Source organism: Vanellus vanellus (assembly GCF_965231255.1).
Source record: "Vanellus vanellus genome assembly, chromosome: 2".
Lineage (NCBI taxonomy): Eukaryota > Metazoa > Chordata > Aves > Charadriiformes > Charadriidae > Vanellus > Vanellus vanellus.
This window is the reverse complement of record NC_138906.1, coordinates 157,557,080-157,580,136: the sequence shown is the minus strand read 5'-3', so window position 1 is coordinate 157,580,136 and position 23,057 is coordinate 157,557,080. Positions and strand designations below refer to the sequence as shown.

The 23,057-nt window shown below is 42.4% G+C and overlaps 1 protein-coding gene across 1 annotated transcript in view; it reads right to left on the bottom strand.

Annotated features, from left to right (window-relative positions):
- The window catches only part of FER1L6 (fer-1 like family member 6), a gene marked incomplete at both ends in the record, with an annotated part of 81,759 nt that overhangs the window by 19,459 nt on the left and 39,243 nt on the right, over positions 1–23,057 (bottom strand). The window contains 15 exons of the mRNA XM_082479020.1: positions 100–227; positions 1,261–1,386; positions 2,430–2,561; positions 3,670–3,785; positions 5,566–5,605; positions 5,737–5,859; positions 8,231–8,415; positions 8,613–8,796; positions 9,927–10,088; positions 12,282–12,392; positions 16,583–16,732; positions 17,303–17,437; positions 19,919–20,043; positions 20,594–20,780; positions 22,122–22,274. Of these exons, the coding sequence (XP_082335146.1) occupies positions 100–227; positions 1,261–1,386; positions 2,430–2,561; positions 3,670–3,785; positions 5,566–5,605; positions 5,737–5,859; positions 8,231–8,415; positions 8,613–8,796; positions 9,927–10,088; positions 12,282–12,392; positions 16,583–16,732; positions 17,303–17,437; positions 19,919–20,043; positions 20,594–20,780; positions 22,122–22,274 (2,057 nt within the window). The remainder of the gene's footprint in view (positions 1–99; positions 228–1,260; positions 1,387–2,429; positions 2,562–3,669; positions 3,786–5,565; positions 5,606–5,736; positions 5,860–8,230; positions 8,416–8,612; positions 8,797–9,926; positions 10,089–12,281; positions 12,393–16,582; positions 16,733–17,302; positions 17,438–19,918; positions 20,044–20,593; positions 20,781–22,121; positions 22,275–23,057) is intronic.

The following is a 23,057-nucleotide window of genomic DNA, read 5'->3' as shown; positions in this document are numbered from 1 at the left end:
GAGATCAGCGTATACAAAAAATTTGTAATAGTAACAGCAATATTGGTGGCAGTGATAAAGCAGAAATAGCCCCTTAATATAAAATAAGCCATCACTGACCTTCCAAAAACTGGGTTTAGCTGCTTGGGGATGTAGTTTTCCCTGTCTTTGATTTCTGTGTTGCCCAGTCTCAGCACAATGTAGGGATCTGACTTGCCATCTGGATCAGCTGGGCTGAGGTTAAATGCCTGTTAGGAACAAAGACTGTGTGCTCAGGAAGCTTGCTTAAATGCAGCATGGTCATGACATCGGACTGTGGGTTTTCTACCCAGTCCTGGGTGTTCTGGAAGTGCAGGGGCTTTGCTTGCCTCATGTGATATGAAATTTGGCATGTAGCTTTGCAGGCTACTGGGAAAAGATGATCTGCAGGAGAAGAGAGTCTGCAAAGGTGGAGCAGATGCAAGTGCTGTCCCAACACTAAGATGGAAAAAGAGATGAGCAGGAAAGGCAACGCTGAAGAAGGTGGCTGGCTGCACAAGTGTATGTAGGATTGATGAAAGGTTTCCCAGAAATATTGGTCCAGATCCTTGAAAAGTGCAAAACAACTCCTCAGACTGTATTTATGAGATGGCTTGGAACTCCTCATGTTCAGGAAACAAAGCAACCTCTTGGTTTTCTCTTCTGTTTTGTTTGCCATTGCCTCGTTGCATGCTATTCTTCCCTTCTTAGATCACCTGCAACTCTCTTATTTCTCTGAAATACCAGCTCCTTCTACTCCTTTCACTTCTCACATCACGCTCTCTCATCATCTTGTCCTCCATATTTCTACTTCTTTCTCCACCCCATAACTTATTCACATCTACCACTTCGATTACATGCAATTCACAACCCTCATAAAATATGGTCCCATTTCCCCCTTACTGAGAAGGTTTCTAAATGCGTGTCATTTTGAAACAACTCTAGTGATTAAAACTGTCTGCATTTGCATAATATGGCTGGAACAGGTTGTCCATACCATGTTAGTTATGTCTCCAACCCTTTCAGTTGGAACAAGTAAAGTGATTCTCCAGTCTTGTGGCTTATCATGAGGACTATGTAATTTTTTCTACTCTGAACACCCATTTCTACAACATGAAACATGGTATGAAATATGACCAAAATAAATTCTACCACATGGGTGAGAATTTTCAGAGGCTTCACTGCTCTTTGCACCGGAGGTAAACTGAGTTGAAAAGAAATGTCCAAGTTATTTCAAGGTTAAAAGAACATCTGTCTACTTACTGCCACAATATAAACCCTGATGAGGACTTTGACGGAGTGGTTTGGTGGTATCCCTTGCAGGATGCGGGGCTGCCCTCTGTCCAGCAAGCTGCCATCCTCAGGACTTGGGTATATGCAGAAAGAGCCCTGGTAATACACTGTCTTTTATCTCCCTCGAAAACAGATCAAGTGCAATAGAACAATCCTTTGAATGCAAACAAAACATCACTCGCAGCCCACACTGCAGCACCTATATATACACAAGACATTTTGTGGTACTACTCAAAGGGAACACAGGCTTCAGTGCACTAAACAACACCTTTAAAAATATCTTTGCTCTATAACATGGTACTATCATCGCATCTAGATGAATGCAAGAAGTACTTGCATGCTCTTAGCTCTCTATTTTATTGTTTAAAAGACTAACACCTACAGGTGATGTAACTCTAGTTTTCTTAGTATTAGTATTCTAAAAATAATATTTTGCCCTTAACTATATATTTGCAAATTGATAATTCCACTGAATTACTTTCAGAACAGTGTGACTGGAATCCAGCTATGTTCTTGCAGCCACTACACAACTCATATAAATCAATATTGACTCATGCTGCTGAGTAGCTCATACTGCCTGAAAGCAACTAGCAAGTCATTTGAACAGAAATTTGCATTGCAACCTAATTGAGGTATCAATGAGTTTAACGAGTTCCTCTAAACTACAAAGTGCTTGAAATCCTGCTATCATTATTCATGCTTTGAACTACGTTTTCAGCTTGCCTAACGGTGCCCCGGATCAGGCTGTGCAATTGTTTCCAACTGCAGTAGCTGTAAGGGCCTCCACTTGAATTACTGAAAATTACACATAAGCTGCAGTAACTGATAGTGCAGTAATAAAGTTGCATTAGCGGAATCCGGACTACATAATGTATCTCTTCTTCCCCTTCTGTGATTTAAAACTTTTTTTGTAATTCCTTGTTTCATAACAACAGTGAACACCTGGTGCTGGATGCTGCTTTCATCTACCAGATAATGGCAAAGGAAAAATATGACTCTAGATCCAATAGAAGAGATAACTCTATTTACAACAGACTGTCAATGACTTTTTCTTTCATCTTTGATATACCTGAAATATGCAAAAAAAAAAAATACAAAGTCTCTAAATTATTACCCATTTAATCAACATTAAAACTCACCTTAAATTTTCCTATTATCCTGTCTTCAGAGTCAGCATGAACTTCATCATTAGATTTTCCTCTTAAGAGCTGGAAAGTTTTCACCCAGTCCTCAAAGTTATTAAATTCACTCTCCAAGTCTCCTTCATAAATCTTTGAAAATGGGAGAATGCTTATTTTTTGTGGTGCAGTGAATATATTTATAGCAACTTTTTTATTACAGGATGACTGGAAATCCATTCTGACTCAAAATACAGATTTTAATAAAACCAAGGTTTTGCAAAAGTCCTTGAGGAAAATAGTTAATTCCCCACTTAAAACAGGAGCAGTTTTGTCCTTAACCAAAGTCCTTCCTAACTACTGCAGTAGCAGAAAGTAGAATTGGCTCTAGAAGGGCCAGAATGAGCATTTTTAAGTGCTAGTGTGGGTCAAAAACAGTGTGGATGTGCTGCTCTTTGCTTCTGTTTCCTCTCTGCAATGTGCCTTTGATGTACTGACCTGTTCTGTTATGTTACTATGTCAGAACATGAAAGCAAAGCCATAAAGTGCTGTGGGGACAGAGGTTCAGGATAGGTAAAATCACCAAATCATTTTTAAAAGGACGGATATTTTTTCAACACTCTCCCCCCGTAATTTATGAAGTGTTATTCTGTGTGGAATAGAAGGGCCTAGACTAGTGCTATCGCTTAAAAAATGGATACAGCAGTTTCAAATTCCCCTTCATTCAGCTACAATCTAATCCAAGCACTCCTAATATTTTCAAACTTCCTCACCTCTCCAGTCATTCTGCATGACCCGTATAGTTCTCTTTGAATTCCTTCTATCGTTACCCAGCCAAATCTAATGCAAGCTGAATATTACCTCCCCATCAGGGAGGATGCACTAGCAATTGCAGCAATGCTTTCCATACTTTTTTTAAGTCATTCTTAATAGGCTGTTATATTTCCAACGTGAAATTTGGAATTTCCGAATTCCATGTTTTCCAAGTGAACAACAAAACTGAATTTTCACTTAAGTATCTCCAGGTGCATCTATACTGGTAAACCGAAGGTCTGAGGCCAATGTCCACCCTACCAGACCCTGGTTTCCTCTGAGCCCCATGCACTGATCTGCATTATCACGGTCATTTTGTGGGTTTTATTCATTTTAAAGTGTCTGAAATAAATGTAAAGAGGGTTTGCTAAACTTAGCCGCTGATGTCAAGCTTTGGGGAGACAGTGAATAGCAACACCCTTGCCCCTCAGCCTTAGTTCTGCCTTACCTGCAGTGTTGCTAGGTTTGGAGTTTCTTTCTGTTTCTTTTTCAATGTCTTATCCTTCTTCTTCTTGTCTGGCTCTTCTTCTATGATCAATGCAATGTGGTCAGAAGTCTGCTTGTCTGCAGAGATTTCATGACATCACGTAGGTTTTTAGTGAGCAAAGCACATCAAATGCTTCAGATAAGGATGCAAAATACAATTTGAAGATTCCCCCTTGCTCTTTCTCCATTCAGTCTTCTACTACCAAGCACAGGGTCCTCTCTTCTCCCACCACTCCTCCCAGGCAGAGAGGTGGCATTTTATCCTTTCTGTGGCTAAGTCTTCATGATGAGCTTCAAGGACCAAGTGCGATGGTGTCCTGTATCACTCCTTCCCTGATGGCCATCTTCCAGAACACCCTTCTTCCTCATCTCTGACTCCTCCCAGACCTAAACTAACAAACCTTAACATCTTTTACATAAAAAGGCTTATTTGAAACTGGAAGCCACTATTTAGGCTGACTGGTACTAGATATCAGGTGATCCAAGTCCTTCTCTGCTCAAAAGCATCACAAAATAGAATGTATCTCACCTTGTGAAAGCCCAGAAGTATGAGAAATGGGAGGAGGTATCTGACCAGCCTCAAGCCAGACTCCAAACACTGAGAGGGGACTTCCTAATAAATAGACGGTGAGCCCTCAAAAATGGCAGACATGGTTCAGTTCTTTGGCTGAAATCTGGATTTTGAGTTCACTTTACTTTCATTTTTTGAGTAGTTCATGTGTGCTTGATATCACTAAATGTTTAGAAATACATATATGTATATATTATATCAGTGCTGTCCTATATATATAATGCTCATCTTCGTAGGTGAAAAAATGTAACATAAATTGTCAGAAGAGAATTTACAAGATCTGAAGTCATCAGTCAAAAATAATATGCCACAACTGCCTGAATGGCATGTGGGTGGATGTCACAATGACAAGTAAATTTCTTATTGTAAGTGAGCATCACACCTTTGTAGAACATTTTCTATCTATTTCCTCCATGTGGACAAGTGAGTTTCACTCAGAAACTGATGTCCGCCCCACCTCTCAGCAGCCCTGTTGATCACTGCAACACCGTCAGCTGCTATTTCCAGAATGATACCATCTGACATGTAGGTCATGTCTTCTATCCAGAGCAATCTCAACACTTCCTTTAAAATAGATATCACCTCAGTCACTGGTGAAGTGCAGTCAGCTCTGGCATGGGAAGACACTATAGGTTAATTCTGAATAGCAGCTCTGTGTAAATGTAAACTTTTGTTTTCTTTCCCAATCCACTTAAGCAGTCATATTTGTCAAAAACAAACAAACAAACAAAAATTCCTAGAACTCTGTTTGATTGTGGGAGGACCTGTTAAGTCATGGAGTATATCTGTATGGAGACATATATGCATGCATATACACAGAGCCTATTTCTGGCCAATTCTTTTAGGTTCTTGTGTAAAAACTTTCCGCTAGAGCCTGAGCTAGACACAAAGCTTTTCAGATATGGAAGTAACACACATGACTATGGAGTCTCCTAGCAGAAGCTGTTCCTATATCATTGATCCTGAATTGGATTCAAAACTGAGAGAAACTTCTTTTTATGAACCTGTTACAAATGCAACCTCAGATTAGGATAACCTCCACCTTCTATCATTTAGGACTTTGACTTTGCAAATCTTCGTGCATGAGATCTGAATGTCAGGAAACTCATGTTAACTCAACACTGCCTGTGAAGCTTTAACCCACCCTCCATTTGATCAGCTGCAGAGGAAAGAGCTCAGTATACCGGCAGTACTCTGCTACCAGACATTAATTGTTGACAGTAAAATAGTAGAGAAGCAAAGTATTAGTAGTACAAAATAATAGAAAAATGCAAATAATTTACTTACTGTCTTCAGCTTTTCCCTCACTGGAAAAAAATCCTTTTGCCTTTCAAAAGAAAAAGACAGTGGACAAACTCCTCATTATGAATGTAATACTGAAAAGCAATCATTCAGCAGTAAATCTACTTTTACGACATTGCTCATCTATGAGAGTTTTGGGCATGCTGGGTGACTTACATTTTGCATTTTGAGCACAGAAGCGTAGTATTTTGACCACCAGTCAATAACATTTTCAGCCGATTCATCTGCAATTGTTCTTTTTCTCCTCCTTGTTGATCGTCGGATGGATTTTTTCATATCCTACCAAAGCATGGGAAAACCACTGCTGTACTGATTAAAATTAATCACCTGACTCATGACATCAAGCATGAAGAGATGTATATGAAGAAAATGTCAATCTCCAAGAGCTAAATAAAATGCAATATGAATTAGTGTCTCTGTCTTTCATTCCAGGACACTTCACCATGATCATCATATTATTAAAGCTATCTCTATATTACCTTCTGATGATGCCAAAACTTTGAACATTTGAGACATTGTCACAGGAGCAACCCATACAACAGGCAAATCTTGACAGATAAATAGGTAATGATGTTTTAAGGGATGCAAACATTCAGATACAAACTGGTTTCTCTCACTTCAGTCTGCAAGTATTTTAAGAACTCCCATTATTACTTTATTGCCTTTTGGAAGAAGAAAGAGTCCCAACAGTTGCTGCAGTTCAGCTGTTCTCTTCTTACAAAAAGCTGAAATCGTATCCTGAAGGTCACCTGCTCATGTGGCAAATCTTACTAACTTTGTTCTTGCCCAAAGATTGGCCCTTGTTAAATAAGCATGTTTCATCTTACACCCTTACAGAGAGTTGTCAGCTTGGCCGGGGAGGCTGGAGCAAAGAGAGATAATTGGGAATGATAGATAGATAAGTGGGAATGATAATTAAAATAACACAGATGGTTAAATTACAGGGTTTTCTTTTCTTACTATACTTTGCTGTCATACATTAAAATTGTTCTGTACCAGATGAAAGATCCAGACTGGTGTGTACATCTAGGAAACAAGTCATCCCTGCAGTTCCTTTGACCTCCTAATTATGAAGGATGCTGGAAACATCTGATCACTGAAACATCACAGGTTAAAGAAGCATGCTTCAAGTAGCTGCAGAAACAGCTTCTGAAATGAAACTCAGTCCTACATCCTCTGCTTTTAATGTTGTGAATCATGGAATCACACAATCACGGAATTTTCAGAGTTGGAAGGGACCTCTAGAGATCATCTAGTCCAACTCCCCTGCTAAAGCAGGATTGCCCAGAGCACATTACTCAGGACTGCACCCAGGCGGGTCTTGAAAATCTCCAGAGAAGGGGACTCCACAACCTCCCTGGGCAGCCTGTTCCAGTGCTCTGTCACCTGAACCGTAAAGAAGTTTTTCCATGTATTTGAACGGAACTTCCTATGTTCTAACTTGTGCCTGTTGCCCCTTGTCCTGTCACTGGGAACCACTGAATAGAGCCTGGCTCCATCCTCCTTCAACCCACCCTTTAGATACTTGTATGCCATAATAAGGTCTCCCCTCAGCCTTCTCTTCTCCAGGCTAAAGAGTCCCAGCTCTCTCAGCCTTTCCTCATAAGGGAGATGCTCCAATCCCTTAATCATCTTAGTTGCCCTACACTGAACTCTCTCCAGTAATTCCCTGTCCTTCTTGAACTGGGGAGCCCAAAACTGGACACAGTATTCCAGTTGTGGCCTCACCAGTGCAGAGCAGAGGGGGAGAATGACCTCCTTCAACCTACTGGCCACACTCTTCCCTATGCAGCCCAGGATTCCATTGGCCTTTTTGGCGACAAGGGCACATTGCTGGCTCATGGATAATTTACTGTCTACCAGGACCCCCAGATCCTTCTCCTCAGAGCTACTTCCCAGCAGGTCCGCCCCTAACCTATACTGGTGCTTTGCATTCTTCCTCCCCAGGTGCAGGACCCTGCACTTGCTTTTGTTGAACCTCATTAGGTTCTTCTCTGCCCAGCTCTCCAGCCTGTCCAGGTCACGCTGGATGAAAGAGTGATTGTGATGGGAGAAACTACAGAGAAAAGAGGAGCATGTGCATCTGAACAAAAAACAATGTGTACAATCTAGAGCATATACTGTACTGTAAAAGCCATTCTGACCAGAATTGCCTTGTTTTCCTGTACTATCCCATCTTCTTCTACCCAGACTGACATCAATTCTATACTTTGACCATAAGATCTTTTGGAAACAGACTTTCTACCCCACATTTGTACAGCATCTAACACAAGGGGGTTTTCATCCCTGCCTAAACACCATGGACCCAGAAACAGTCAATCACAGTGAGAGCATTGCAATTAAGTAGATCATTCAAGGCCAGGAAAACCAAAAATCCTACTGCTCCAGTAGTACTTGCCCATGTGCTAGATGATCATCTAGCACAAAAGGAAAGAAAGGAAGTATCTCTAATGGAAGTAATTAAATTATGTGGGGTCAGAGCTGCATTGCTAACCAGGTCAGTTAAGGGTCAGCAAGATAGCGTGGGTGTTAACATCACTACCCAGAATTTCTGATCCTGAGATAAGTAGGAGATTACCATTCTATAAGGAAAGGCTAAAGTCTGTAAGACTGCAACAGAGAGTTAACTGGCAGTTTCAGCTATACTCACCTTCTGTTTTCTGTCTTTCCCTGGTTCAGACGCAGAGTGCTCCGGTTCAGGGGCAGGAAGTGTTGCAAGATGCGGGTCTGGCTCTACCACAGTACATTTACCCTGCTCCACCTCGGCGTAGATGTAATCAGCTAAAAATGGTTCTTCTCGGGATAACTCAGCAGGCTGGGATGACTCAGACGAAGCTGAAATTGAAACTTGGCAAGTTAGGTAACATTCTGCCAGAAATGCTGTCATCGCATTTGGTGATCATCAAATGATTATATTAAGGGTTTGACCCTACACTCAACACAATAAAGCATCTCTTCTAAGCATGTGCCTAGCGTTAAGCCTCTGAGCAGGTCCTTTGTCTTTGTATTTGGGGTGAGGGTTGGACATTTACCTTTCTCAATTTCTACAATGTCTAGTCTGTTTGGTGTAGCTTGAGGACCCAACTGCATCTTACATAGGAATTGTTTAAGGCAATTGATGGTGTGTGTTCCAACAAGAGTACTCCTCCCAAATGCTCTCCAGTCGACAACGCAGATGCTTAGTGGTGGATGCAGGAGTTCATTTTCAGGCAGCTCCTAGTGGAGAAGGACAAACAGCAGTAGGAGAATTAATAGAGAATATAGAACACGTATAGAATATTTGTCATGCACGGCAATAAGACTGTTACTCTTCCCTCCCTTTTTCTCCCCACACTCAAAACGCAAAATGCATACACCACAGGCAATATAGTTCTGTCCACAGTTTTCTGCAAAGTCTGGAGAAAGCATTGCCCTTAAGAATACAGAGTGGACCATATGGACTGTGCTACTGAATTGAGTCCCATGCTGTCGCATACAAGCATCTCCTGTTGGAATAAACTGGGAGAATCAGGAATGTTCAGAAGGAATGAACGCTATATTGGAAGTTGTGAGTCTTAATGCCACTGCTGCTTTGTTGAAGTCTGTTAGCCCTATCTGCCTCAGTTTGTCCAACCATGAGATGAGGACACTGGGTGGTTACATGCCTTATAGGATGAATTACAAAAGGGAAAACAGCTCTTTTGACACGTGACGTACAATTGAAGCTAAAAATACTGTAGCAATTATACTTCAGTATCCAGGTTCATGTTTTGATATCCTTTTATCTTATAAATAAACCTCTCCCTTGATGCTAGCAACTAAAGCAAATCAAACAGATTATTTTTTTCTGATGCTGACTTTTGCCCACTGAAAACACCAGCTCTTATAACCTAGCCAACAGGCAATTATTACATTTCCAGTCCATAACAGCAAGTGCGACAATATTAAAAGGTCCAGAGCTTATGAGCCAGAAATGGTCAATCCCCTTAGTAGCCCAGTAACACATGAAGGACAATTAAAAGAATTGGAAGAAAACAAAGGAAACTGAGCACTAAAAAGGAAAAAAGACTAAAAATATCCCTGTTATTTGCCAACAAGTTCCAACCTATCAGTGAGAATCTGATTGCTATATATTTCCTTGATTACTTGGGACATAATATGAGAAACATCACCTTCTTTTATCATACATTTGTAGCAGGTGTCTTTTAAAGTATATTCAAATCAGTAGCTTTTGCATAAGAACTGATGTCACTTAGTATTTAATCAAGACACAGAGGAAATTATTTGACAAGAAAGGAAGGAAATTAGTAATTAACACCTTGCCTAACTGGAGAACAGAGAGTGAAGGAGCAGCATGCTGTACATACCACTTCAAACCAGTCTGCAAGGCCACTGAAATTGGGATTTTTCTTGTAGCTCTGAATGACGGAGGATTTCACTCCTTTCCCCGCACATTCAATGAGAACCTGGGGGCGATCTACAGAGAGCAGCTGGACTTTCTTCAGCTCTCGAAGACCCCAGAACAGGACCTGTGGTGGGCAGAGAGAAACATTGGTAACCTGCAGAGACCTCTCAGTCTGCTGGTCAGGAAGTCACTGCTTGTATCCCTTTGGGAATGAATGCAGGACTACCAGAAAAAAATTAACAACTTAAATCTGATATCAAATAAACATCAGGATTATGGTGGAAGTTAAAGTAATTAATAACATCCAACTGTTATCAAGAAGTTATTGCCAACAGCAAGCCATAATAATCACATTTGCAAAAGTCATCTTTTCAGCAGGGCAAGGGGACTCTTCGGGCAAACAGCATGGGCTCAGTTTGTTTAAAGTGTCAGAGCTGTTGAAGGAGCAAACAAATCCTGTAGGAGCAGAGGTGATTAACAGAGGTTTGCCAGCTGACCTAGCCCTCAGGTCTGCAACGGATGGCAGGAGGTCTCCAAGCAGCTTTCCTTCAAAGGACTGTGCTCCTGCTCTGGAGGACAAGAAGGAGACTGCATCTGTAAAACAGGGGTCTGCAGGAAAAAGGGGACTTTGTACAGCACATGCTGGGGGAGGCCTGAAGGAGACGGCTGGGGCAGGGAGAGAAAGTTACGTTATAGTTGGTGAGAGAAGCCGTGAGTCTCATGAATCTGAAATGAGGGCTGGAACTAAAAGGGAGTGTGGGGGCCTTTGTGGACACCTTGAACGCTGGCAGGACTGAGGAGTTGTGTGAGTCGGGGAGTGGCAAGGGGCACTGGAGGGGAGCGAGGATCGGTGAGATCCTGCTCTGTTGTCAGAGGTTCTCAGTTAAAATTGGGGCATACTTCTGTAGCTACAGTGGCTTCATGGCCATTTCCACCAGTGTGAGATAGAATTTATAATATCTTAACAAAAATAGTTATGTTATATTCATTCTGTATTATTTCCTTGCTGGATACCCTCCAGTGTTCGTATTTCACTACATATTTGTGCACTTCCACTATAAACCTGTTCTCGTAGCAATTAAACTGTTTGGATCTGGACGCAATTTCGCTGATTTTAAGGTGCCTGAGGTATCAGACTGAGGAATGGATTGGTCCTGGGCTCTCTCCAGAACCAAAAGAGACAGAGATGCACTTCCAAAACATAATTTAATCTATTTAAGCTCTGAATCATTCTGGCAGGGTGGCTGCTCTGCTCAGCTGTCCAAACAAAAAGCCTACAGTGATGATGCTTCTAAGCTGGGTGCCTTAGGGATAGTTGTCATCAATGTCACAGCAGTGTAAAAAAGAAACTGTAGAAGCAGCACAAAGCAATCCTACTGCAGGGTGATGGGAAGGCCTTCGTAACACAATACTTAGAGGAACCCCTACGTTTAAGGATTTAAATTGTCCCTTTAGCATCAGCAGAGTAGTTCATGGGCTTATTTACCTTCCAATGTCAGGTGTAAAAAAAAAAAAAGAATGCTGCTAACAAAAACTCTTTCCTATGTACCAAAAACAGTAGCTTAACTAAATGATATAGCAGAGATAATAATTGTTCACCCCTTTTCATCAGGTCAATTGCTTGATCTTTGAAGGCAAAGCTCACACTGCTTCTGGGCTCCCAAAGGAGTATTTCTGGGGAAGCGCCACCGGGTTACACAAGCAGGATCTGACGGCACAGCAAAATGGGCAAATAAGCAGGTGGTGTGAAGGCTGCAGGAGGAGCGACAGGGAGCGGTGGGCCTGGGAAGCATCCAGGCATTACACTAACATGAAAAGCTGCCACAGTTCCCTGCTTTCTAACATAAGGGGACTTTGGGTCCAAATGGTGCAAGAGACAAAGGGAGAGAAGGTGCAAACATTTGTACATAGGTAGGTGACACGGCTTGGCTGAAGTTTGGGACCCAGAAAAGGCTGATCTGAATTTCACCTCCAGTGAGGTCAGCTGCAAGGGGATGCTCTCCATCCAGCAGACACTTCCCTGAGTGCATAGAGCGCAGGTCCATCAGCCACTCTCTGCTGTGGGTGCAGTCCTGTCCCAGCAGGCCAGGATGGAGATGTCACCTTTGCTGGCCTCAGGTGGAAGCACTGCCTCGCATGCCCAGCCTTGGAGATTCAATTTGACCTGAGCCTACCACACTTATTTAGGGATCTACATGCTATTTTTATGTGATTTCTATTGATTAGAATTTTAAAATCATCATCTCTTACTGTTACAGTTCAGTAAGAGAATAAAAGGAGCTGAGATTTGGAAACAGAAATATTCGAAGTAACTCACCTCCACTCTGTACTTGCTTAAAACAGGTCGGATGTTGGCTGGGACTGGGTAAATCTGGCCAATATCTGGTGGGTCCAGTGGGGGAAGTCTGTCTGGATCTGACTGAGGAATCTGAAAAATTAAGCAGTCATAACTTAAGCTGTTTTTTGGAAGAATAAAACCAGTATCAGATATGTCTGTGAACGGTACATAGAACACACCAATTTAATGCAGTTTTACAAGTCATGTTGCAGAGCAGACGGGTTGTGCTGTGAGAAGAATGCGACCTGGATTGCGATCTGCCCTGCTGTGATGCTAAAACACTTGGCAGGAAGAGTATTCAATAGATTGGGTTTATGCATCTTTCTGGAAAAAAAAAAAAGTCTCCTTTGTCCTAGCAGGACATAGTCTGCCCTAAAGACATGCATGTACTGAAGCATGGTAATTTACTAAAAATGGAAAGCATGGTAATTCTATTTAACAGAAATCCTGAGCAAAATTACTTAGAAGACATTCACGGGAAAATTCTAGATCTGATTCTAGTTTAAAACAGCTGATGAACAGACAGTACACATCAGCTAAACCGCACATTTGCCAGACAGACATAATGCTCTTCAGCCACTGTGGAAGAGTGGTCCTGCATTATTGCCTACTGTCACCACTTGAGAACTTGCAAATCTCCATCATTAGGGCTCAGTCTTCTGTGTGCAACTACTAAAAACTTGCAGCAGACGGCACTTATGTCCTTTGGGTGCGACTGCACGTAAGCCTGCCCCACATTCAGGAGCTTATTTGGGTATTCAGGAGCTTATTTGGGAGTGCAGGACTGCCCTGTGCCAGGTGGGTGGGAGGAGAGCACGCCCCACCACAGCTCTGAGGCTTGACTATCTCTTTGCCTCTTGCCATGCTCCAGGCTCTGCTGCCTGTTTGGTTCTCCTTCTGTGGGAAAGCTCCTTGGCTTCATTTCCCAATCCCTTCCTAATTTTCAACGGTGTATTTATGACCTTATCAGTCCATGCAGGGCAGACCTGAAGCCTGGCCTGGTTTAGCAAATTTCTACATAAAACAGTTAAAGCCAGGACCTGATGATCACTCCTACCAAAAGCTCAGGCTGTGATAGCCAAGAACAGTAGGAACACACGTTCCACAGGTGAGCTATAAACCTACAGGCAGAGCTCTCCTTGGCATTCTCTTGAAGTACAGTACCTAAAGCATACTGTACATAAAGATTCTGGGAAAAAGAAACACAACTTCTGGAGTGCTTCATCGTTACTGAGCTAACTTCTCACCGTTGAAAAGTGAAGCACCTGAGATACAGCTCTCAAAGGACCTGTGAAGTTGAGATCTTCTGCTTCTTTTAACTAGGCCATCTGCCTATTATTTGCAGCTATGTACAGTTGCGTGGGAGTTTAATTAGCTTAAGGGAGAAAGGATGTATTCCCTAGTATGTTGTAGGTGAAGGAGAAGATGAATGGAAAACGTATCTTCTAGCATAACACCTGCAGCATATGTGAGTAACTAATACATAATGAAGAGCAATAATTCACATGCATAGGTTTACTGCCCTTTAAATAAGGGAAAAAAAAAAAGTAAAAAACCAAAGCAATTCATTTAATAGATTTCATAAAACTTGAGGCCAGATATCTAGGTCTAATTTTGCTGTTCCCCCATGCATCTGGTTTGTATCAGCCACCTATGTGATGCTGTTTAGAAAGCCAAAGAGAAACAACTTTGTGAACAATACCTGACTGTCTAGAAATCTACCTGTTTAGCTTTAATTATATTTAGAGCTTTCAACTCTATATTAATTGACATTAGATGGTCCAAAAATTTACCCCATAATAGATTAATTGATGCTTTAAATAAAAGAATAAATGGATAAGAGGCAAAGACCACTTGAACCAGACCACATACCAGCTGTCATATCCCTGCACACAATTCACATTTCAGGGTACCCACTTCCTTTGCATTATCTGACTTGGGTACTGATAACAGGTGATCAGGAAAAATATATTAATCTGCAAGATACAGTGACTTATGCGTATGTAATTTCTAAACTGCACCATTTAGTTCCATTTTTTAAAAAATAGAATTTACATAGCTATTTGAATCTATTCTTACAGCTGTGAGAAGGGATTGGTTCCCCAGGACATGGCCTAGGAGAGGAAGGCTGGACAGATCTCACATTTGAGGACAGAATTGTCTCATGTAGGGTTTGATTAAACTGCACTCCAAGACTACAAAACCTCAGAGTGATATCAAATCAAGATTCCCTGGATTTTCGCTTTTGTTCTTATTAAGTATTGAGGTTAACTGAACAGTTCTCCAATATATTGCGAAGTCCCCAGTTTTCCAAGATCATAGAATCATAGAATGGTTTAGGTTGGAAAGGACCTTGAAGATCATCGAGTTCCAACCCCCCTGCCATAGGCAGGGACACCTCCCACTAGACCAAGTTGCCCAAGGCCACATCCAGCCTGGCCTTGAACACCTCCAGGGATGGGGCCTCAACAACCTCTCTGGGCAACCTGTTCCAGTGCCTTACCACCCTCAAAGTGAAAAACTTCTTCCTAATGTTCAATCTGAATCTGCCCTCTTCCAGTTTAAAGCCATTCCCCCTCGTCCTATCCCTACATGCCCGAGTAAAAAGTCCTTCCCTAGCTCTCCTGTAGGCCCCCTTTAGGGACTGGAAGGCCACAATAAGATCTCCCCGGAGCCTTCTCTTCTCCAGGCTGAACAGCCCCAACTCTTTCAGCCTCTCCTCATAGGAGAGGTGCTCCAGCCCTTGGATCATCCTCTTGGCTCTTGGATCCAACAACGTCTAGTGGAGTTGAGAGTATTTCTGTGTTACACAGTGAAACTCTCTTAATTTCAGTGAAATTAGCTTGGTATAACTCAGAGAGGACTTTGCTTCATGGCCACAGTGAAGCTGCACAGAACAAGAGGTGAAGAATGATCTAGCACTCAAATGACAGTAGAGGAAAATACTCACAAGGTGTGTTTACAAGAGGATTTTGCTCTGCAGGTACCAAACGGTACCTGCAGATCAGAGCTATCAAGCATGGTATGTCATGGGAAAGGTTATGGGCTCAGAAAAATGATCAATTAGTGATGAGAGATTTTCCTTTCCTTCCTCACACAAAGCATCATCAGTAATCCCCTGATATTAGAAGGAGCCACTGACAAATCAGCTCTGGGAGTACTTTGAAGCCTGACAGATGTTTATATGTACCTTTCCCTGAAATTTTCTTTAATGTCCATATTGCTATTATCTGCCATGTGAGATGCTCTAGAATGTTGTCACCAAGAAGAATAATACAGAGCATGAAAATAAGGATGGCAGGGTCTTTACTTACAGTTCTTGTCAACTCTCTAGAGAAGTCTTAGGGGTATATTTGGATAGATCCCAGAAGCAGTGCTGCTTCCCTTGTACCAAAAGATGGTAAAACAAAATACAATGCTCTCTTTGTTCACCAAAAAGTGGATTTCAATTAAAAAAAGGGGAAAATTACGGCTAAGGGACTAGACTCTATCCCTAGGTACCCACCATAATGAGATGTTCCACATGGTGTCATATTTCACTAAGAACATAATTAGCCCATAATGCATAAAAGCCTGTTTTATCTCGGGGATATCTGTAAAGTGTGTCACAGAGTTCCACATTTTTCCCATTTCAGATTTCAGAATAAACTGCTGTAGGTTTTCAGCAGAGAGAAGTTTCCTCTAACTGGTGACTCGGCAAATTGCAGTGAAATTCCCTGAAATCCCAGGCACAATATACCTCACTCGTGTCTGCTGGGCTAGCCCTAGATGTAAGCTGAATTTGCCTTTTGTCTTGCAGTTGGAAACCAGTGTAACATTTCTGTTAATATGTCAGGGGTATCTGAAAACTCAGTCTCCCTAATCCACTCCTTATTATTCACCACTCCCTTTTCCAAAGTGGGAAAGTAGTATCGAGAGCTTTGATGTTGCTAAAGTCAGGGCCATGTGGCCATGCGCTACTCCAGAGGGCAGGTCATTGCAATGGTGGTGCGATTTTCACAGTGGTTTGTCAGGCCAGAGCCCAATTTAGGGCAGGGCAAGTGACAGGCAAATGAGACTCAGAGCATGCGAGGGGCTGGCAGTGGTGTGTGTGTGGACAGTGGCCCCTGGCAGGGTGGAGGGAGTGATAAAGATTGCATACGGACTATGAGGTCCAACAGCAGAAGGGCCCTGCTCTAGTTGCAATTCCCATTAATTCAAGGGGTGGCGGGCCTTGATGCCACAGCTGCTTTTGTGAGCCCAGGGTGCAAAAGTGTCATGGTCCAGAAAGTCTAGTTTACCTCCAGAAGTTCAAATGTAGCAAGAAGGTCTCCTCCTGAAAGACTTCCACAATGAACTGGGTGGTAAGAAAGTTTAGGTGGTTCATAGTTTTGATCAGCAAGTCTCACCACAGGGGCAGCCACTGTAGACCCGATATATTCTGCCTTTCCCTAAAAAAGGGAGAATATAGGTGTCAAATGCACTTGAATTTCAGAGCCGTCATAGGGGACAAAATGATGCAGAATTTAGTATTTGTGAAAAAACACTTCTCCTGAAGTAAACAGCAAGGTAAAATGCAAGGCAGCTATCCAAATGGAAGAGCTGAGTACTTATTACCTCTTCAGAGCACTCAAAGTTTCTGAGCTCTATATTCAGTCAGTCAGACTGTGTGAGAGTTTGCGCGGTCAGAGATAAATCCGTGTCTCCCCAGACTTAGATACACAAGGGAGCGCAAGGGAGGTGGGGGCAAGATGCTTCTGATGTCTCTAAGCCAGTCTTTGGGAGCAAGATTCACTTGGGAAAAAACAAGGCCACGGCTTTGCAAAGACATAAAGTGAGTCTCAGGACTGTTTTCAGATGGTAAATTGGAAACCACTGTAACACTGGGCTTCATTCACCAGGGTCATCCATGTTGATTGACAATTGTCCATTTAATACCTATTCAGAGACACGCTTTGCTTTTACACTTGCAGTAAGATGTGAGAGCTTGAGTTTTTTACTAAGAAGGATTTCAAGTTTACCACTGCATCGTCATCATACAGCTCGATAACAATCTCTGGCGGGAACTGAGCGATCTCCTCTCTGTCGCCATGAAGCACAATGCTGTTGAAGAGCAGCATCTGGTTCCAGGTGGGGGATAACGTCTGAGAAATGATCTAATGGAAGAGAGGAAAAGCTTAACGAGCTATGAACTGTTGGGTTGTGCTTCAGCAGGATGTGCTGATCTGCTGGTGACATCCTTTCCCACGGCCTGGACATCTCCCTTGTCTGAGACACCGCATTTTACAGCAACAATTTCAAGCCAGAAGAATGTGACTCTTTCATTTTGAGACTGGTATCTCTGGTGTCTTCATTTCCCTGTTTGCCTCCCAGACCCCTCACAGGCATATCAATACATGACCACCAGTCTGTACAGACAAAGTTCAGTATTAAATTTAAAGGAAAACCGTTGATTTAGGAAAGCAGGCGCATCACCGATACTGTTAAAATAAAGCCTTTGCCCTAACCCGAGGCCGGTTTTCACTTCTCCAGGGTACATTTTTTCAATCTTGTTTTTACTTCAGTGTAATGACACGTAACACTTTATAAAAAAAAAAAAAAAAGAAAAAAAAAGAAAGAAAAATATTTTATTGAATCACTCATAATAAATCAATAGTTTTTAATTTGCTGTAATTTGGCTTATGTGGATGCTTATGGCATTTCATCACGGACAATGTTTTAACTGTCTTGGCAGGAAATATATTTAACAAAGATAACATTTAAAAAGGAAAAATGTGCCAACTGCAAAATGATTCATAACCTGCTATCATTCTTTTGAATGGAAATAAGGCTCTTGACTACAGTTTATTGGCATCTGGCTGACAGTCTTCTAAAAACAAGAAAGTTATTGGCTGCAATATTTTATTCAGGCAGTGAATAAATTTAACACTTCTGTACTTATAAAATCCTTTTTTTCTTGGGCCAAATTCTACTTTCCTGAATCTGGTGCATCTAAACACTAGCTTCATTGGCTTCCTCCACCAACTTCTGTTAGAAGTTAAAGTCACATTACAGGAAAAAAATCATGTTCTTGAGGCAAAAGCAGCATAAACAGACCTCTACGACTTAGAGGACAGAAAGGTTTATGCTTCTTTCTCCCTTTGGCACATGCTACAGAACTTGCTTCATTAGAGAAGAAGGTGCCAGAGGAATTTCAGAACTAATTAAATTAAAAGTCTTCTGTGGAGGTTTTGGGGGGAAGAGCTGGATGGGGGGAGTTAAATACTTTTTCTGAAGCAGGACTATATTTGGCCCAGCAAATTCTGCTTGTGGCACGGGGTTCAGAACTCCTGGCCCCATTTTAACTCCAGGGTAGTTACAGAGGGCTCAGGACCTCTGGAAGTCAGTTTTCATGTTCTTTGAGGGACTATTGTCCTGCTCATTTGCCAGGGCTGTACTTCAACTCTTCTTGGTGGAGTTCCGTAGAAGTTCCCCTTTCTCTCTAGAGGCTCCATGTCTACAGGAGACCATTTGCCCCCTGGAAATGCCCGAGGACGATGTGAGACCACTCCCTATGGGCACATTTTTGCAGCACTTAAGTGGTGCAGAAAGTCTAACAACTCTCTCTTTTCAGCTCATTTCAACTTTGCCACTCTAAACCCACCAGTGTTTTTTGCTGAATTCACAGAATCACAGAATGGTCAGGGTTGGAAGGGACCTCTGGAGATCACCTAGTCCAACCCCCCTGCCAGACCAGGGTCACCTACAGCAAGTTGCACAGCACGGCATCCAGGTGGGTTTTGAATGTCTCCAGAGTGGGAGACTCCACAACCTCTCTGGGCAGCCTGCGCCAGTGCTCTACCACCCTCAAAGTAAAGAAGTTCTTCCTCATGTTAAGATGGAACTTCCTGTGTTCAAGTTTGTGTCCATTACCTCTTGTCCTATCACTGGGCACCACTGAAAAAAGACTGTTCCCATCCCCCTGGCACCCTCCCTCTAAGTATTTATAAGCATTAATAAGATCCCCCCTCAATATTCTTTTCTCTAGACTAAAAAGTCCCAAGTCCCTCAGTCTTTCCTCATAAGAGAGATGTTCTAATCCCCACATCATCTTTGTAGCCCTTTGCTGGACCCCCTCCAGCAGATCCCTGTCTTTCTTGAACTGAGGAGCCCAGAACTGGACACAGTACTCCAGATGTGGCCTCACCAGCGCAAAGAGCCATGCTGGCTCACATGGCTACAGAAGCCATATAAAGGTCTTCACTCTTTGCTCAATCATTGCACGCATAGACTACAGGAAAAGAGAAGCATGGGGTTCATCCTCATACCAAGCAATGACAAAAGCCCAAACTTAAAACATATAGAAAAAGATGTAGAGAAAGGTAATTCACTTGCTACAACGTTCCAGTAGCCCGGATTATCTGACATCTGAGCTAAAACAAACTAGTCCTACTGCACCACATGTTAGAATAACAGGTTACACCTAAACTTTTGTCTTGCTTCCACTGGACTGTCAGGAGTTGCCCTTTAACAACAGGCATCTAACTTTTCCTGCTAGGTACCTCCCTGCAAAACCACGATTTTTCCTTTTCATGGCTTAATTGGAAAAAAAGAAAAGAAAAGTGTTTTCATTTACTGAAAGAGACTTTGGAACTTACCTTCGTGGTCTGACAGTGTGATGTGAAAGTAACTTTTGCAAAAGGATCAGAAAGTCCAGTGCTGTCAGCTGCAATGAGCCCCCTCGCCTGATACATGTGGGCTCTCAGCTGGAAGAGGTGCAGGGCTACGTCATCGCAAAGAAAACAGTTATGTCAGCTTCATGGAAATGATGCAGCGCATAGGTAGGAAGGGAAGATTCATCACCTGCTGTCCAGCCAGGACCTGACAAGGGGAACTGTTGCTAGTGCTGTCTCACTAAAGAAACACCTGAGACAGAAGTTGTGTAAGACTTCTGTATTCACTTAAAATCAATATCTCTACTGCAAGGTTGTTAACTGCCAGATTTATCTCCCATCACCGGTTTATCTACTCAGTGTTCAGCATGATAGCTTCAGCAGGAGAACTGAAGGGTGCTTCCTCATTACGAGAGGACCGACCCACGGCACAGGGAACAGAAATTGCAAGTGAACAGGTCCTTTATTTCCCTGACATCTGCAAAGTGTCAGTGGCAGGACTGATGACTTGGCAACGAAACCAGCCTTTTCTGATGAAAAATGCTAAGCCGTCATCATCTTAGAACTGTTACTTTAAACAGAGGTTGTGCCACCCTCTGAATCAGGGCTTTTGGGGCCATGTCTCTTAATCGCTAATATGGAGAAGAAACAGTGCCTTACTTTTATACAGCAGGCAGGCAGGTGAGGGCACAACGCTATGCCCTGAGCTGGTGTTAGATGGTATTTCAGTCTCATATCCTACAGGCAAGTTCTCCATGATGCTGTGGGCATAGCTGGCAGGTCCAAGCCACAGGTATACGTCCACCTTTGCCTGCACGGTCCAGCCCAGTGGGCGCTTGCCTGGTAACTGAAGAAAAAAATCCACCCGTCACCAACAAGCTCAAGAAAGAGAGATGGCTGGATGCTGAGTCCTACCATGCCGGAGTAAAATAAATGAGCATTCACTGAGTTGATACACTCATAAATGGCATTTCTCCACAGTGAGTGGCCCTGGGACTTGTTTAGTACAAGAAACTTCTGTGATTCTTAGGGAAGAAATTAGCAGTTTGCTCAGCTGAAAATCTATGTAAATGGAATACTGCCTAATATGCAGAGGTTTGTGCAGGCTACCTAATAGCTGCAAGCATATCAGTGCTAGCCAATACCCTACTTTTCCCAGACTTCAGCCCACTTTGCATTTCATGCAGTTTTGCTGGTCTCCAATAGTTAATTTCATGTATTACTAAAAATATTACTCCATTGAACAGGTCAGAAAACATATTCCAGTATAAGATGTTACTAGTCCTGACAAACAATACTTATTATTTCCTTCCTCTCCCTTACACTTCATCTAGCTCTGCTAAGCTCAGTGTTTAGTATTATCTGTTCCTGAGGTAATTCTTGATACTGAAGGGGCTGGAGAGTTAACTATGTTATTCTTTTGTTCATGCAGGCAAATAGTACTGTGCTTAGCAAGTACCTATGGCAACCATTAGGAGCTTAGATATTTCTATTTGCTCTTCAGCTGTGCTTTATGGGAGTGCTCCCATGCGACTACACAGCTAAAAAGTTGTTATATGAAGTTACTATTGTCTTGTGTGTTTGGGTTGTTCCTGATGGCCATAGTAACAATTACACTGCATAACATTCCACTGCCAGGTACTACTGGTCACACTGCCTTTGTAGAAGTATATCCACTAAGACATTCCTTCGAGATTAGTAATTCCATAACAATATTTTGGACATATAATGCACAAACCTAGGTACATTTTAAATAGCAAGCATAAGTAATTGCTGTATTACCACTGAATACCTAGGTTTTCTCGCTATCTGAGTTGCTGTGTGCTGATCTCTTACCAGTTTCCTCTCAGACTTCCACGTGCTGCGTTCTGACATCTTTGCCAGCAAAGAGGCTGTGCCTCTTCTATCTGTTTATGTATACAGCTATAGATAAACAATGCTATACACTTGCCGTAACAACTAGTGAGAAGATTAATTACTCATACACCAAAAGCTTGGCAATGATACAGTGCTTAAAGAAGGACAAGCATAAATTTAAGAAGCAAACATTAATTGCTGGCAGATATAAACATGTACACATTTTTAGTATGTTTCAAAGATGAGCCTGTAAAATACAACCCCTGGAAGATATCTGAATACGGAATGCTCCCCAGGCATTACCTGTGTTTGCGGAGCACCCCAAACTCACCTTCAGGAAATGGGTTTTGATCTTCCCACAGTCCTTGCCTCTCTGCTCTTTCGCTGGAGAATAGAGTATGGTTTTTGCTGGGACTCTCGCGTATGCAACTCTCTTGTTGCTGCTGAGCATCCAGATGAACACATCAGGCACTGTATTCTGCGGCTATTAAACAACAAGTATTGAACTAAAACTCAATTCTTTCTATGAGCGAGCACCATTATATTTTGTTAAACACTCTCTACCAAGAGCTGATTCCCTCACAGCTCCTGTGGAGTGGCAGATGTGCACCCAGAATAAAAGAGGCTGCTACTTCATGCTTTGCAGTCCAAACCTCCATTCCTAACCACAGCTGAAGTTAATGAACTTTGTAGAGTGATTAAGGAGCATCCACTCTGTAAATCAATGCAGGACAAACTAAAACTAAAAATCTGGGTAAAACTCTGTCTCAGGAAATAACTTACCCACAGACTGCATAAGCTGAAAGTACCTAACATGGAAATACCATCAACTTCATCTATACCAGCAAACCAAAAAAGACTAGGGCCAAACTCAAGCACTGGCATACGATCATCTATCCTGCTTGTGTGAATGCTCCATGACATCGCCTTGCCCTGCCCCAAATAGCATTTCCCCCTGCAAAGCCTGAACGTGGTTTGAAGCAAAGACCAGCCCAAGGGCTGTTCCCAGGAGGCACTGTGAGCAAGGTCACTCTGTTTTGGGAAGGAAGAGAATTTGGGCATAGGCTGCAAACTATGCCAGGCTGTGCCACTTGCCCTCTGAGCCAGGGAATAGCCGTGGCCCTGTTTAGTTTGCTAGCACAGACAGCTCTCAGAGGGACAGCACTCCACTGGCTGGATTTTGGCCTGACCAAATGTGTCTGATCTTCTGTTATTCTCAGGCTTAATAGCATGTCTAAGCAGCATCTGCACAGTGAAATATAGAACA